Below are 17,652 nucleotides of genomic sequence, written 5' to 3'. Positions count from 1 at the left end.
TACCTGAATTTCTACTCTGAAATTACTTGTTTTCTGTATTTGTTTAAAATAAATGCTTTTTTTGAGAAATGTTATTTTAAATATAAGTGGGTTGTCTTGAGCTGAGCTAATAACGTTGCAAATGTTTGCCAAGATCCCTCATGCATATGTACATGGCATATTTGCCCTCAGTACGGGATTGTCTCTTCTGTTGCTCAGGTGTTGTTATTACAGAATCATAGAATCATTTATGTTGGAAAGACCTTTAAGATCAAGTCCAACCACTAACTCAGTACTGCCAAGAACCTTGTACTGTCAAGTCCACTGCTAAACCATGTCCCTAAGTGCCACATCTAAACATCTTTTAAACATCTTCAGGGATGGTGACTCCACCACTTCCCCGGGCAGCCTGTTCCAATGCTTGACAGCCATTTTTGTGAAGAAATCTTTCTTAATATCCAATCCAAACCTCCCTGGCACACCTTGAGGATGCTACCTCTTATTCTATTGCTTGTTATGTGGGAGAAGAGACCAACTCCCACCTCACTGCAAACTGCTTTCAAGTAGTTGTAGGGAGCAATGAGGTCCTCCCTGAGCCTTCTCCAGACTAAACACCCCAGTTCCCGCAGCTGCTCCTCATCACACTTGTGCTCCAGACCCTTCACCAGCTTCGTTGCTCTTCTCTGGACCTGCTCCAGCACCTCAGTATCTCTCTTGTAGTGAGGGGCCCAGAACTGAACACTCTATCTGAGGTGCAGCCACACCAGTGCTGAGTACAGGATGATCACTTCCCTATTGCTGCTGGCCATGCTATTTCTGTTACAGGTCAGGATGCTGTTGGCCTTCTTGGCCATCTGGGCCACTGCTGGCTCATCTTCAGCCAGCTGTTGACCCAAAACTTTACTTGATATACAGTTTTCCGATTGCTTTTCTAACTTCTCATTGTGTTACTGTCCTTCCAGATCCATAGTTGCATACCAGCCAACAGGAGAAAATACCCATGCTTTTGATGCAGCAGCATTTTTCAAGTCTGTTGGTGTTTTTCTGGGAATATTCAGTGGTTCTTTCATGATGGGAGCAGTGACAGGAGTTGTGACAGCTCTGATATCCTTTTTCACGTATAGCTCTTCCAGACTAGATGCCACATTCAGGTATTAACAAGGTTCTTCTGTTTCCACCTATACCAAAATTGATGCTACCTTGTTTTAATGAGTATGAAGGTATGATCAGTAGTCATGTGACCTTTGTCTATAGAAAGGCATTTTAGGTACCCACAGAAATCAACTTTTACCAGTATAACAGTAGCTGCACTTGAAGTAGAACAGCACACACAATAGCGCTGCATGCTAGAAGCGCAGGGGAGGCCGTAATGTATCCTAATGTTCAGTTTCTTTTTATGAAATTAGAAGAATAGTCTTGATTATTACTCTTGAAAGACATCTCCTATGATAACTGCTATGTGATTTTGTCTTCAGCAAAGTCATTAATAGGTATTTCTGACCCCATAGGTTCTCCAATTCCTGCATTTAAACTTTCTGCTGGTAATCTGATGTTATCTGTCTTGGATAAGATTGTATCTCTACCAGAGTTAACATCATAATGTGAAGTGCTTTGCATGATCTGTCCTGTTCTCTTGAAGCTTACTGCTGCTATTTGATTAGAGCTCTGGGGTACTCAGCAAGCAGTCTTGTGTTGTTTTTTTTTTTTTATGCTCAGGCAGTAGGTGTTGAGCCTGACCTGATCCAGAAATCATGATGCCTCTTCAGGAGAAAGAAAGTTCTTTGCTTTCAGACTGGCTAGCATAACCATGTTTGTGCCTATCTGAGATTGCTTTGATCTGCCTAGACTTCTGAACATTGACCTAAAGGGGCATAATGTGCTGTTTTATACAATAATCATGAACCTGTGACTCTTCAACATAAGAAATAATGTCTTAACTGTATCCTGTTATATACACACTGTGCAGATTTGTCTGATATTTCTGCAAGATGGAAACCCTTGAGGTGTAAGGGGGAAGATGTGCCTTTGATGCTTTAGTATTTGGTCTTCCAGCTGCACTGATCCACAATCAATGTGACCATTCAGATCCATTTTGTAAAATCATGGCTCTTAGGCAGCAGCTGGTTCTTGCTGTTTCTGATGTTTGTGCTCAGGAGGTGGTATGAGGCTGGGAGGGGAGAGGCTGTTCAGAAGACAGCCTCTGTAGTGGTTTGTATGTGTGTTTCTGTTGTTTTAGTTGGGTTGCTCTATTATACAACTTTATTTTCTTTTGGAAAAACACTGAATGTCATGCAAGAATGTGGCTGCAAACTGTAAATTTGCATTTTACGCTTTGTAGCTGATTAGAGCCCTTAAGTCATGAATGAAACAGACTGTTATTCCAGTATCTGTGAAGCACCTCTCTGAGGGATTTCATGCAAACATGCATTGCCCTTTGAAAACAGACAGAATACTTAGTTTCCAAGTATGATGCAGATAATATACAAGGACTTGTTCTGGCTTTCGGCAATCTGTCTTAACCTCACTATCTGTGGTTGTTTTTATAGCAGTTAAGTATTGTACCACTTTGTATTTTCTTTGTAAATTGCAGAATCTGCCTGGTTTGAAATGAAGTGAAGCAGAAGGCCATGTCTAGGCCTTTGTGTAGGAATACATAGTTAAGAAAACAGAAACAATAATTTAATTTGAATTTATGCTTTAATTTGTTCAATTTTATGAAAGAATTTTTTTTTTTTCTTTTTCTCACCTTCATCTTCCTCCAAAATAATGAGCGCAAGCTTTCATTTCAGATTTAATGAAATGTTTTGGTATGGTTACTTATAATAACAGCAAGGGGAATAAAGAATTTTATTTTCAGAGCTGCCAGAAAAGATTGAACATGAGGAATTGGCTCTGATAAGGGCCCTTGCCTAACTTCGGGGGAACAAGGTTCAACCTCTTCCTCTCTGACTGTGCTATCCAGTTTTTGAAGCAACCATGAGTGCCTTTGAAGCCAGCTACTGGGATGAGCTTGTGGTGGGATTATCTGAGTGCTCTGTGAGATGGTTTCTATGTTTGCTATGGTGGATGTTGCTGCTCCAGAAGCATGATCTTGGAGGATTGATTGGGAGAAATTCAGTGGAGTGTAACAGTACATCCTTAACAGTTTTAGAGAGATGGTTTATGTGGGGAAGTGACTGTGGAGAATTAACAGCTGCTTAAAAATGTTGAGGTTTATATTTGGTGTAAAGTCAACTGTCATGGGGAATAATATTTTTTTGATGATGATTTGGGCTTTTGTTTTGAGGACAACCTTCTGACAAAGCAAGGTCACAGCTGAAGGTGTGGCTGGAGTTTGTGTTTCAGAGCTCTTGACCTCCTTCAAGTTAGCAGAGAATGCCAACAAGAAGTAGATGTGGGTGGGGAGCGAGTGACTCGCCTCAGGATTGCTTCATCCTAACTAGGCTTCCATTGAAACACTGCCAGCTGCTTGCCTCTGGTGTTAATCACTTGTGGCTTGTTGTGGATGATGTGATATTCTGTGATAAAGCCCACAGGAGACTGTTCCCACAGAGGCTCCTGGGGTACTTGACTGCTGCTTGCAAGAGGCAGTTGAGGGTGTTGTGAGCCCCAGGCCTCCCAGGGCCTGTGAATTTCCTGTGAAAACCGGTGCTGCTCATTGCTTTTAGATCCCTATCCTGTAACAGCCATGACTCCTCAAGCAGCAGTGCTGCCATTAGCTGGTGTGTGTTGCTTTAGAAAGCCCAGGATGCAGCTGTGTTACTCATGGGGAGCAATGGTGGATGACCGTGCAGTCTTGATGTGTCCGTTGAGGTACTGGTTGCCTTCATAAGAGCAGGGGAGGGTGCTACCACCTTACTGTTTCAAGTGTGCTTGCCTTGCTGTTCTCACACTTGGATTTCAGAGGACATCATGCTAGTTGTCAGCTTTCAGAAAGACCAAGAATCTCTATACTACCTCTGCTAGCACATGGTTCCTTCCTGTGTCTTCTACTAGAGTTGCGCATAGCTGTCTGCACCTCAGCTACACTGAGCTGTTCAGTGTTCACCTGGTGCCAAAGCAGCAATGAGGAAAAAAAACAACCCAAACTTCTATGAATATGTGAACAACTTCTGTAGTATGTGAAGAGTTATATTTTAAACTACTGAAATCTGTTGTAATTCTTCAGTAGCTGTAGGAACTGTTAATTCAGTGTGTCTGACATTTCTCAAGGTTTGCTCTCCCCTGGAAGATGGACTTGTTTGTTCTTCCTACTGAAAAACTGAATTGCTCTGATTGAGTTGGCTTTTACTTTAAAACATATCAACACAAGGAGAGAAAATATATTCTATTGTAGGCAGGATTTCTGTTTTGCCTCCAAAAGAACAGAGGAAGCCACACTCGCTGAAGAAGTTTTGTCAGCAAATCTGAGCAGAAAAATTCTGATAAATCTACTTCATCTCTTGGAGCTGCTGTAGTCAAGAACTACCGTGAATTACATTCTTCTGAATGTATTTTATGCTTTATTTAAAAGTAGGAGGGATCCTATGGGGGTATGCGAAATCCTAAACAACAACAAAAATCCCCAAACAAAATGCAAGACGACAGTTTAAAAGGAATTCCAGGTATATATACCTTCCCTGCTGGCACTTTGCAGGGAAAAGTGGCATAGAGTAAGATACTACCTCAACAAGGTGGAGCCACAGTTCTGCCACTGATACGCAGCAAAAATTGACTGTTGCCAAAGGGGGACCTTGATTCTGCAGTTTTGCCTTGATGTGATGGAATTTGTTTTTCAGCACTTAAAATGTTTTATTTTCCAAGGGGTGTTCATTGTTAGCACCTAGGTGTTTTCCATAAATACTGGGTACAGAGAAGCCAAAGAATTTCTCTTTTGCCCCTTAACAAATGACTTAACGTGACGAAGTTTACCAAGTTGCACTGCTTCCCCCTGCTGGAAACGGCTCTCTTCTTCTTGATGTCCTGGAGCACCTTCTTGCTTGCAGAAGCTTGTGGGTTTACTGGTGAGTTGTTGGGATTCAAACATATGGAGACAGTAGTCCTGTCCATCTTAGCAGCCGTTTTTCCACTTTGTTATGTAAGCTTTTCTAAGAGAAACATGGTGTTGGTATTTAATGCCTTTTTCTGTACAATGCCATTGAGGGTGCAGATCACTGTGTACCAAAGGCTTTTAAGAACAATGGTTTGGTTCAAATACCACCTCCCCAACCTGCAATCTAACTCACTTGAAAATAAGGTTCATAAAAATCTCAAGGTTGAGGATTATGTATAAATTTAATAGAATTTGGCAAGGGAAAATGTGTTGAGCTCACAGAATAACAGGCTGATTTTTTGCATGTGATTCTGTTCACAGGTGTGGTGGCTGTCCTCTTCTGTGGAATTACCCAGGCACATTATACATACAATAACTTGTCAGCTGAATCAAGAAGTCGCACTAAGCAGGCAAGACTGTCATCTTTTGTACAGTGTATTGCTGTAGTAGTCCACATACTCTTGTTTCTGAAAAGCATCTTTATTGCTTGGCCTCTAACATGTGACTGTTTTGATCCTAGCTCTTTGAGGTATTGCACTTCCTGGCTGAGAACTTCATATTTTCTTATATGGGTTTGGCACTGTTCACTTTCCAGAAACACATATTCAGTCCAGTTTTCATCATTGGAGCTTTTGTATCCTTTTTCACTTTGTGTGAAGTTTCTCTATTATCTTATATACCTGAATACTTATGGTGTCTGCTGGCATTACCACATAGAGGGTGGTGGCTGACCTGAGTTTTCCCGATGTCTTGCAGGCACAATAATTGTGAGAACAATCTGTGGTTACTCCTTACATCAAAGCCTCTGTGCCACACAGTTGTTGGCTGTTACCTGAGCAAGTGCTAGAAGTTGCATAATTTCAATAGATAAATCAAATGCCTTATTGTATGACTTGCCTGTTGACAGCTAGCAGTGCTTGTGTTGCTTTTGTATTCAGAATTTGAAGGCCTAGAAAAGGATTCATTTATTTCTTCACTTCTAATGGTCCCTTGAAGAAAGCAAGCAAGCCTCAAATGAGTAAAGAGGATCGTGGGTGAACACTTCAGCAATGCCCTAAATGTATAGGTCAGGATCTCAGGTGGTGGGAGGGGGAAGGAACTGAGCTGTGGTACAGATGGTGACACGAAGGGTACACAGTGCTGAAAGGGCTGGTGTTGGAGCTGGTATGCAGTTCCCCTTGTCCCTTGCTGACTGGTACATGGGTCTTATTTCCTGGAACTGAACGCTTTTGTAGTAGCCACACTCATGTAAGCTAGGAATCACTAGATTGCTCTCTGCATGCTGCTCCTGTAGAAACGGCTTATGTAACTCTTTTTTCACTGTATTTCTGGCTGCTTGAAATTTCAGAGCAATTAAAAGTGTGCATGAAGTAATGGGAGCTAGTCTTCCAGTTTTGGTTTCTCTATGCCTGTTGCAGAGATAAAACTTAGTGGAAGGACATATAAAGATGGCCTAACGTGGAATGTACTACTTCTCTCTCCTTTCTACCATTTTCTCATATCTTTCTACTGTTTCTATGGATTTATCCAATTTGTCTTTATTTTTCTTTGGCCACTTTTTTTTCTGCAACATTAATAAATGTTCTCCTGTGACTCCTCATGTCTGTTCTTCTGACCTAAAAAGTGCTCCAGAGCCCTGCAGCCACTGGATATATATGAGCAGAATAGTTTCATCTGGTATATTAACCATTGCAATTTTCTGTCTTTGCTGTGGCCTTCCATCCTCTCTTAGGTTATGCTATCTGTTTTGGTTTTGATATCAGTATTTATTTTGTTCCTTTTTCTTCCTACCCACCTATCTTTTATTACATTTTCCACATCTTTTTCTACCACCCCACTCAATCTCTGTTGCCTCTTGAGTGTTTTTCTACCTTTGTGAGCAGGTCAGCTATACTAGCACGAATTTTTTGCCTCAACAACTGCTGTCCCTGATGAGTTCACACCTTGTGGGTGTGAAATGTGGAGGCATCATTAGCTGTCGAAACACAAAAGCTTGACTGCAAAGGTACAGCTAAAGCCTTAATGTCATTGACAGAATGCTAGCTGTTGTTCCTACATGCATTGGTCATGATGGCTTCTGATGTCTTATTTCTGCAGCCTGCAAAAGGATTGCTATGAAAGTTGTATGGGATAATTGCATGAAGCTTTTTTACAAAGTAATAATAAAAATCTTATTTTCCTGGACACACAACTTCCCGCAGACAAGTAGTGTTAATTTGCTTTTGTTATGGCAACAGTACAGTGATGTCTAGAGCTCATGCATGGTTTCCTCTCTTTTCCATGAGAAAGTTGTTTCATTCTTCTAATTCTGTTATCCCAGCAGCAAATGATCAGTGTTTGGCTGGCTAGTGTGTTGATGTTTTATGGGATTTCAGCACATCACTCTAGTTTGTTTCAAAGTGCTCCTTAGACAGTTGGGGGTGTATTCAACTTTCTGCTTCTCCATTGGAACCACTGGATGTTTTACACCACAGTAAGGATGTGAAGGAGCTTACCACCATGAATTTCTGCAATACTCTTTTAAACTTAATTCTAGTACTAATAAGCGGGTTTTGGATTTATCATCTTAGTAATTCTGTATTTTCAAGTGCTTGCAACTCAGTAGGAGCTTTTGTCTCTGAAGGAGCCATAATGGAGTTGTCACTTTCTGGTCTTACACTGGTTTTTCTTCTGTACATAGGCCTGCATTTCTGTGGGCCTGAAACACATAATCAAATGGTGGTGGTGATAGCTGTTTAAAGTGTGATTATTTTTATTTTATTTTATTTTTAAAGGAAATTCTTCCTTTCTAGAACTGTTAATGTTGATATTAAGTATAATCTCACTGTGCAGAAACAAACTTGGTTATGTTAAAATTTGCTTTCCGTGCCATGAGTTATGTGTGCACATAACTGGTGAAAGTCTGGTTTATATAGATAGAGATAACAAGAACCTTTGATATTATGAAGTAAACCTTTCACTAAAACAGAAGCTTTATGTTAGAGCCAGGTACCCAAGAGTGCATCCCTCAGGAAAGTGAAATCCTTAACCCTCAGCTGTGAACAGATTGCAATCTTTTTTGGCAGAGCTGCACACATCTACCCTCTCTCCTTCTTGTTGAATCTGGGCAGAAGGCATAAGATCAGCTGGAACTTTCAGCACATGATGATGTTTTCAGGTAAAACCAAAAAAGTTTGGTAAAGTAAAAAGTCTTACTTTTAACTCATTTATGGTACTACCTTCTGCTTTTATAATCCACATTCATTCTACTCCTGAATAGAGACTGAAAGGTTGTTGCAGCATGTCATCAGGTATCTTTCAACCTTTACAGAAAGTGTGTCATGTCTGGAAAGAGTGACATGTCAAAATGCCAGGTGCTGGCAGAAAGCAGTCACCTCATGTTGGGAACAGAGTATTTTTCATTTTGAAGTACATCTGGAGGGAATGGGGGAACTGGGATGTATCTCTTCCAGAAGGTTATTTCTATCTGAGGTGTTGTACACATTGTGCAGAAACAAGCATCTGCTGAGAAAATCAGGCGTCTTTTTGGGTGCGCTCTAAGACATAGTTGGAAAAAGCAAGGTATAGGAACTTAGACTGCCTTACAATTTCTGTCACACAGATAGCTAGCGGAGTTGCATAATTGGGCTGGGAGGAAGGAAGAGGAATATAGTCTGCATCTGAACATGTTATTAATTGAGCTATTTTTCCAGCTGATAACCTCATATCAAGAACTCATGCTTCATTTATGGAATCTGGAAAAGTGTGCATATTCATTTGGATTCAGGGAGCTGCTTGATTTCCGTAATATATTTTCCTTTTGTCCTCAATTTGCTTGTTTCTGCATTTCTGTCCTGTTTCTGGAAATATTTACAGCTTTTCTTAGCACTTGTGAATTCTGTAAATTACAGAAAACTACCAGGGAAAATCATGTTCTAGATTATCACAGCGCATGATTTATCAGGGAAACCGTGGGAATTAAAATTTGCCAGAGCCCAGTGTTTTCTGCCCATCACTTTGTGCCTGTGTGGCAGGGAAGGAGCAAGGAAAGATGCACTGTTATGAATAGGTGTGGTTGCACTACTGAAGCCCTGCTATTTCATTCTTTTGCATAGGTCTCAGGGGAGCCATGGCATTTGCTTTGGCCATACGAGATACTGCTACCTACTCACATCAAATGATGTTCTCAACAACTCTCCTCATCGTCTTTTTCACTGTGTGGATTGTTGGTGGAGGTACAACTCCCATGCTTTCATGGCTGAACATCAGGTCAGTGCAGCTACGCCGGGGAAACTTCACTTTTCAGGTGGCAACTGTGCTAATTTAGCATAGCTCTACAGAACTTGTTTGAAGCTTGCTAGAGCTGTTCTAGGTGTTTAGAACATCATGTTTTATAGAGGAAGGTGCTAGTGCAGGCTGGTGAAGAAAATGTATTGATGCTGTTGGGACTCAGCCAAAAGATCTCTTATGCTCTGCAAGCAAGTACCTAGGTCCTTGTCAGCCCAGTAGTATATGGAATAGTGTTGCCTGATACGGAAGCCCCTAAACTGGAAAGAAAGAATTAATCTGTCTAGTTCTATGTAAACTTCTAAGTGTTCTAAGACTTTTCCCTGTCTTTTGACTTTTGGTAATGGCCCCATTACTTTTAATTTAAATGGAGTCTTTAGTGGATGGTGCTAAACTGAATGCACTTCAAACATCTATCCAAACAAATGTGATGTTATCTAAACAACTGGGATAAGTGGGATCCTGCTAGTTTTATAGCCGTGTTTCCTCCTGCTTTGGTGATACCTGTGAAAATGGTATATAGTGAGGTTATAGACATTGGTCTGTAAATCCTGACCAATACTTAGTACACTCAGGCTGCAAGTACATTCATGTTTGAGGATACTTATCAACAGAAGATGTTAGAATCATGAATCAGCCGTTGTTAAAGATCACCTATGTTACCATTCTGTGAAAGTTTTAGCAGTTGTGGGGGATAAAGGTGAATAGAGTAGAATCAAAACCATACACATTGTAAAAACCCTTCAGTGTGTTTTTCATAGGTAAATTATTTGTGCTCTTTGGCATTTGAAAGCTTACTTTGTCTTGCTTTCTAATTGTGCTAACCAGAATTTGTATCCCATTGTCTTGTGATAGGATAAGAAAAAGCAATTTTTAGATAAAATCAGTGTCAGTCTTTGGAAGAAATGATTATTCTTGAAGACTAATGCTGTTTTTGGAAAACTGAAGTGAACTCCTTGTGGCAATAGGTGGCAGATTGTTTCTAGGTTGGCAAAAAGAAAAAAATGGGTAGTACTTTCAGAAATGCATGTGAACTCCTTATTGAAGGTAGCATGCTTCCAGTTGGAGACAGACATTACAGCAGTGATTTAGAGTATCTCAGCTCTGACTAACGGCAAACATTAGGAAATCACAGTTTTCTTTTTTGGTGCTAAATGAATCCATTTCTGTCTTTTAAAACTGTTCTTAAATGCAAGTTCCAGATGTTTGGCTAGCACACCAGAAAGAAGCATCACTTCTGTGTAGTAAGGCTCTCTGAAGGTCATGTTGCTAACAACAGGTAATACAACACATGGTGTGAGGTCAACAACAAAACCAGTTCCAGTGCAGTTGTATCATTAATGACTGTGAAATACCACATCCTAATGATATTTTGAAGTCCAGCCTTCACTGGTTTGTGTTCCTGTTACATGCGAGAGCTGTGCAATGACTAAAAGTACCTGGCATAGGTGCCATGTGCAGCTTTCTGTTTGACATCTCTGACAACAGGAGGAGATTTCTGTACAGTGGGGGTATATAATGAACAAATGTACTAATAAACCTCTGCAAGCAGGACAGGCACAGTCTGCATAACTGGCAGCATGCACAGACTGTCCGAGGCATGGGGTAGGGTACAAGGGAGCAGAAGATGAGCTCTGGACAGCAGTACACAGGTAAGAACACTGCTTGCAGTCGGCTTGCAGTAGTTGAACAGTCAGCCAAGAGCTGCCTGCAGCCCCTGCAACGGTCAGTGTGTGGATATCCCTTTTCTGATCTCCATTTGAGTGGATTCCAAAGCCTCTTCCAAAGTGACCTTGATGCAACGAGGTCAATAAAACTGACTCTTAACAGCTGTCATCATAGGTGATGACATCCTGAGCCTTCTGCCCTGATGTCTGCACCTCTTTTGTTAGGGAACATTGTTGGATATTTCCTTCAAACCTCATCATCCAGTAACAGATGGGATGTGTTGCTGACCAGCTAAGTGAATAATTATGTTTGGCCTACCTGTATCAGAAGGCAGCTTCTGCGTGCAGTCAACCATTACTTCTGTCACCGGGCTCCTCCAGCCATCAGTGGTAGGACAGGACTAAATTCTAGTATGTGGCCCAGCTCCTGGTTAACTCTAAACCAGTTCTGAGGCAGCAGGTTACCCCATTCCCTCACCGTTGAGTCTAGGAAGCAGTTTGTAGAAGCATCCAAGAATATACACTTCTTTAGCAGGACTAATCTGATTCAGTAATAAGACTCCATGAGCCTGGCTGATGAGTTGCTCCTGAAGTGAGAAAGGGCTAACACCATATCCATTCCAGGTCTGCCCTTTGGGTAGGCTGTGCTTGCAAAAATCACTAACGTGGCCAACAAGGCAGAACAGCTGGAAAGGCTGTGATGCCATTCCTAGGCAAGTAGCTGTCAAAAGGCAGTTGAGTGTTTAGCTGTAGCTTTCTGGGAGATTTACCCACCCTTGCTAGTAAACAGTAATTTTAACTGTCGTTTGTTTGACATGGTTGACAAAATAAATTGGTACCTTCCTTATTATGGGAAGGATATCACGTAAACAAGGGAACTCTATGTAAGAAGTATTTTGGAGAACTGCATGGGTATGTCTACAGCTGCCTTGATAAGCGCTGCTCTGTTAAGGAAGGAGACTGCAATTTCTGAGACCACGTGAAATTAGATTTGTGCCAGAAGGTGGCAGCCGTGTGCAGCTGATCGAGAATTAGAAACTTGTTGCTGATGAAGTACTCTCTGTAATAGAGCCCTTTCTGCTGGAAAGCGAGCAGTCCTGTCTGACCTACAGGTTTAAGAAAAGAACACGTTAGTTTCCAGCTGAATTTTACAAATGTGCTGCTTCTCTCTTTTTCTATCCCTCTCTACTCAGTGGAAGTGGTAGGCAGCAGGAGATGAAGATGAGATGCCTCCCTTGCAGCACAGGGTATAGTGCTGACACAGGTCTGAGGCCCCTGTCTCTGGGGTGGCATGGGATAATTTCTGAGCCTTAGCACTTGCCATTATGTTAGATTGCAAGAGGCTAACATGAAAATTAAGTTGTGGTAAAGTAAAAAGCAGTGTAAGAAGGAAAACAAGCAAAAATGCCCTCTGCTTCCCTTGCTTTGTTCTGAATGTCTCACGTAATCAGAAGAGCAGGAATCTTTCCAGATAGGGTATGTCACCAGTGTACCAGGGTCCATTAACTAGGCTTAAATGTAGAGCTAAGCAGAGAACCCATGGTTTGTAGCAGAGGCTTAACTTCAGTTTGCTGCTTGACTATTTGGGAAAGTGAGGTCATGACTGCAAAATCTGAATAAAAAATAATGGGATCTTTAATGAATAAAAAATAATGGGATCTTTAAGTGCTTTTGGCTTCTGCCACTTGATGCTGAGCAAATTAAAAATTAACACCAGAAACTGGAGTTAAAGCCCTGATGTCATGTGTTTTGAATTTCTTGGCTGTCTATCAGTGGGATGTATCCAAGCATGTGAATAGTAAACAGACTTCTCTAGGAGTAGATTTTTTTTTCTTAGAAACTAAAGGAAGACTTGGATATTAAAAATATAGTCTCATCCTTCTGAGGCTAAAAGGAAGAAAGAAAGAAATAAATAATTTCCTGCCTGAAGTTTTAACAGTCTCAGAAAACTCAAGAGCTCTGTAAATCAAAACCACTAGCAAAGTTCCTCTTTTCAGAAAAGTAGCTGACTTATCATTTCATTTATCTGTTACAGGAAAAAAGGGAACTCCTGTCATTTGTATTGCAAAACAATGGTTTTTTCCATTTTTCATTAGAGGTTATTGACCTGGTTCTTCTTATGTTGAATGAAGTAACACGTAGATTAATGCCTTCCTCTCCTCCACAATCTGCTTCAAATGAGGAAGCTCATGCTTCTTTTAATGAAGTAATTTCAGTTATATTTAGTGACCTTTTACTAAATCTTAAAGCACTATATCTTTCAATTTAAAATATTTTAAGTATCCTTCTACCACAAAAGCTAAAGGTTGCACAGAAAATGTCAACTTAGATATTTACTACCTTATGTCGGTTTCTAAGAGCTTTCTATTTAGTGATTTGTATTTTATTTTTTCCTTTAAATGGACAAGCTGAAAAAGAAATCTGGAAACACTGACTCTCACATAACTGCTATGTTAACTACCCAGTTATCTGGGATGGTGGTAAAACTGGCAGCTTGGTGGCAATCTCAGGTTATACTCCATTATCTTACCCAGGGTGATCCAACAGTAAAGTGTGCGTTTCTTAAATACCATGCCTCAGTGTGCTGCAATGGCAGGAGGCGAGTACTGATGTTGGGATCCAGCTTTGTGTTACATTTCAGACTGGAATGGGGGATGTCTGATAAGAGGTTACATCTTTCTGTTTTGCAGCCTGTTTCCATTACTCTACAACTTAGATCCTTCACTGCTTTATTTTAGCTGCTTTCTGCTGCCCTTGAAGGGCAGATACACAGACAGTTCTGTTCCTTGCCTTGTTGTGGTTTTTTTCCTTTCACAGTATCATTTTCTGCACTGTTTCGTCCAGTTGTCTTTCCCTGCCTATTTTCTCCCATCTTCCTCATTCTTTCCCAGTCTCTAGTGTGTCTCATCGTCAGTCTTGAATCTCTCTTGCTGGAGGTGCAATGCAGCCTCTGAACCTCCAGCCTCACCCATGTGGGTCTTTCCTTTGGTAGGAAAGAGATTGCCTCATGTTTTGGATATCTGGAATTAAGCACGGGAGATGCTTCCTTATCTCTAAAATAAATTCTGTGCTCTAAACCATAACAGTTCACACCGGGGAGAAAATGTGTGGGGAAGGCCCATACCCTGTAGGAGCTGGGCTGAGATAGATCTAGGAGCACATGGGTGATACGGGTTTAACTGCCAAGCTTTGGCAAGCCTTAGCAGGCAGTTTCAGGAGTCCTTACCTTTGTTAGGTAAGAAACCCAACCTTGTTAGGTAAAACCAACCTGAAACAACATTTCCTAATTCCAGGGTTGTTTTAGTGACTGGGCTTTAGTTTTTATTTATTTCTGTATCATGCTGGTGGGAATTCTCTTCTTCCTCAGGCAGCCTCTAGGAAACTGTTGAAATCTTCCAAAATAGCTAAAATTTTCCAAAAATGCTGCTCTCATTATAGACATCTGGGAAACCTTCAGTGTTCTGACTTGGCAAAGGCACAGCAACGAGAGAGAAGTTGCTGAGGGGAACTTGTTGGGCAGTTTTAAATTTTAGGTTTTGGTGCACATGCAGAGGTGTCTCAGTTTTGCCCTTTCAGAACAAAGTGTTCTGACCTGGAGTGTATGTTTGCATGGGAGAACAGCTATTGAACTAGGAATCCAAAACAAATCCATCTAAAGTCTTTGGCTCAGCCTTCAAGGATTAGAAGAGTGCATGCTCTTCATAGCACGAGTTATGGCCTTAAATATTTGGTTCATTGAGATGTCAGCTTGCAATCAGGTGTGTACACTTGCTCTTTGTAAAAGCAAGGCCTCTGTGGATTTCTGATCATCTGGGCTTTTATTTCACACAAGCAGTATATAGTTCATGTAGTATGCCTTCATGGAAAAATAAGGGAAAAAAATCCCCCACAAGCTGCTAAAGAATTCATGTGGAAAATATTAGAAACCAAACATTCTTTCATGGGTGTTTAAGTACAACTGAAAAAGGCAATGCAAAGTAAAAACACATTCTGCTATGACTGAAGATCAATGTTGCCAAAGATTGTTAGCCAGTTATTAAACAGTTTATAAAAAAAACCCGAGTGATTTAGTACCTATTACCAGTTGTTTTGGACTGCTCTGAAACTAGGCAGTTGTTGATGGTTATTGGCATCCTTTTTCATGTACTCATAGCTTCCTGTGGTTATTTTCTCCAATAAGTTTTTCTCTTTTAGACTACATGCAGGTCCGAAGTGGTAGGAATTGGCTTAGATCAGCTCTGTCTATAGAGCTATCGAATCTAATTTTCTGGTGGAGGTAGCCTGTCATGAATAGAGGTGTTTTGCCAGCCTGAATCTGAACGAACAAAGAGTCTTACTGGACATCTCAATCATAAAGAGCTGCTGTTATTAATTTTTATTATTTTGGTCACTTTGTCATTGTTCTGCCGTTCTCAGTCTTGTATGCTTTGTTCTTTTTTGTTTCGGTTAGGGTTTTTTGTTGTTGGTTTGCTTTGTTTTGCTAGGGAGCTCTGTAAAGCTACCATCTCATGAACATTTTGTTACTCACACTGCATTCTTGTACTGTACCAGAGTTGGTGACCACGTTCCATCGGTGGAAGAGATGAGTGAAAGCCGCTGGCTGTACTTCAGGTGACACTGTGCTTTCCTTGATACCAAATTAACCTCGTGCTTGGCTTTCTTCATCTTTATAACACTGAAGTGTGTATTCTTTTTTCATACTATGGCATGCTTCTACTGCTTCTCCTTTTATGCAGAATGCCATAGACGTTCCTCATTTCTGAGCCTGTTTTCTTCTTCTGAGCTGGGAGAGTGTGGATCACACATCATGTCTTTAGCCTAAAAAAAAAATCCACAAAACACCACATCTTTTAACTCTGTGTATGGGTAATTAATGAAGCAAAGCTAGCATCTCTGACCTGCGAAGAATTAAAAGCTGAAGAATCACAGATGCTACCCTGTGAACCTTTATAACACAGGTATTCTTAAGCATTCTTTGGAGTTACCTTATACAACTGCTCAGGTTGGAAGGGACTTCACAGAAGATTTAGCTCAGCCTTTTTGGGGGTGTATTTTAAAAACTGAGGGTTATCACATTGCTTCACAGGAAGTTGCTAGTAAGAGCGGAAACAAACCAGAATCCTAGTCTTTTCCAGTTGATGGTTTTTATAACTGATACATAGAAAGAGAATCAACAAGAAGATAAATCTTTAACTGGGATATATAGGGCATGTGTATTGTGTGTGTGTGTATATATATATGTATATATATACACACATCTACAGAATATTTATGCAAAGAAAACTTTTTGGGATGAGGCAATAGTACGTTTCCTGTCATGATTGAAGGTTCCCAGCAAACTACTAAACTTGCCAGAGACTTAGTATGCTTGTTTGTACAGAGAATCTGAGAACTATTATCTGTTGCAGTCATTCTTGGCTGCTGCCACAACGATTACATATGCCAGAACGCAATAAAGCCTGGTATTTTGGTAACTTGTCATCTATGTGTTGCAGGGCATTGGAAAGGTTTTTGAAGTGTCAGAAGAAATAGTTCCACCATTTAAAAATGACATAGTGGAGTACTTGATGTAGTTCTATCTCCATTTTTTTTTTTGCCATTCCTTTCCATACATTTAGTTTCCACTTTACATTCCACATATTCTGCACCTCGTGTGTCAACCGTTTTCTACCACACTGTTTAAATTACTGAATTATACATAGGTTTAGCACTAGAGGGATCAAATCTAAGTAACTGCTTTCCTATATGTGATGCTGGAGTTGTAGCATAAGTTGTAGAATAAGGACCAGAAGGAGGTTAGGAAATCAGCTAAGAGCAGAAACATAGTGCTTTAGTATTGGGCTCAATGGTAGTCCTTTTGCTGTTACAGAGCTCTCAGTCTGAAAAGTCTTTTATGACTTAAAAACCTAAGCAAACTTACTAGGGAGGAGTGAAGAGGTATGCTAAAATTGGAACAATTTTTACTGTAGCATACTCTTGTCTACAATTTCCAGTACACTTCCCAAGGCAGAAGTAAAGATGCCTAAAATTTATGTACTACAAACTGTCTGCCCTGAAGTATTAAGGTATCTGTCAAATACTGAATCAATGTCAGTGAGGGAAATAGGTGGGGTTTTCACCAGGTTTGGAATATTATGCATTGTTACAGCTGAAAGACTGTTCATATTCTTCATCTGACATCTGCTTTTTAAGAGTTATTTATTTGAATTGTTACTGTACACCCTAAAGGAATGCACACACAACTGCTGCAATGGGCTTTCAGAATGGGGGGAGTAGAAATGAAGATGCTGTCTGTAGTAAGAATTTTTCCTAAAATTTGAACCATTTTAATATAGAAAAGCTCTTTTTTCCTCTTCAGCATGACAATAAACCCGAACACCTGGCCTGAGATGTACTGTGACTTTTAATTGAGCAGAATGGTCATCCTGTTTTGGTCCTCCCTTAAGCTCCCTTCGCCTGTCTAAGGGCAGTTAAAATCCCTCAAACAAATGTACGACCCTGTAAGTCAAGTAAAAGCTGGGACATTCTGAATTGTTTGGTTTTCTTGTGTACTGTGAAGTGAAAGGGTAGGCCAGTGAGTTAAAACTATTTCAGGAATGCAAGCTATGTTCGTCTTCTGGAACAAGCTTCTTGAACTCCCCATTCATTCATATCGCCAGCTGTGCAGCTAACATGAATGTGGTTGCTCGCATAGTGCGTTGAACCTCC

At 40.6% G+C, this 17,652-nt stretch overlaps 1 protein-coding gene across 1 annotated transcript in view; it reads left to right on the top strand.

Annotated features, from left to right (window-relative positions):
- The window catches only part of SLC9A7 (solute carrier family 9 member A7), a 74,176-nt gene that overhangs the window by 40,151 nt on the left and 16,373 nt on the right, over positions 1–17,652 (top strand). Inside the window, exons 7-13 of the mRNA XM_057404494.1 lie at positions 942–1,078; positions 4,872–4,982; positions 5,333–5,421; positions 5,532–5,645; positions 8,057–8,168; positions 9,106–9,259; positions 15,496–15,555. Coding sequence (XP_057260477.1) covers positions 942–1,078; positions 4,872–4,982; positions 5,333–5,421; positions 5,532–5,645; positions 8,057–8,168; positions 9,106–9,259; positions 15,496–15,555 — 777 coding nt within the window. The remainder of the gene's footprint in view (positions 1–941; positions 1,079–4,871; positions 4,983–5,332; positions 5,422–5,531; positions 5,646–8,056; positions 8,169–9,105; positions 9,260–15,495; positions 15,556–17,652) is intronic.

This window comes from Pezoporus wallicus, unplaced genomic scaffold, assembly GCF_028554395.1.
Source record: "Pezoporus wallicus isolate ANWC-B61680 ecotype Strahan unplaced genomic scaffold, APGP_CSIRO_Pwel_v1 contig_5787, whole genome shotgun sequence".
NCBI lineage: Eukaryota > Metazoa > Chordata > Aves > Psittaciformes > Psittacidae > Pezoporus > Pezoporus wallicus.
The sequence above is the reverse complement of the archived record's forward strand: the minus strand, read 5'-3'. Positions and strand labels throughout refer to the sequence as shown.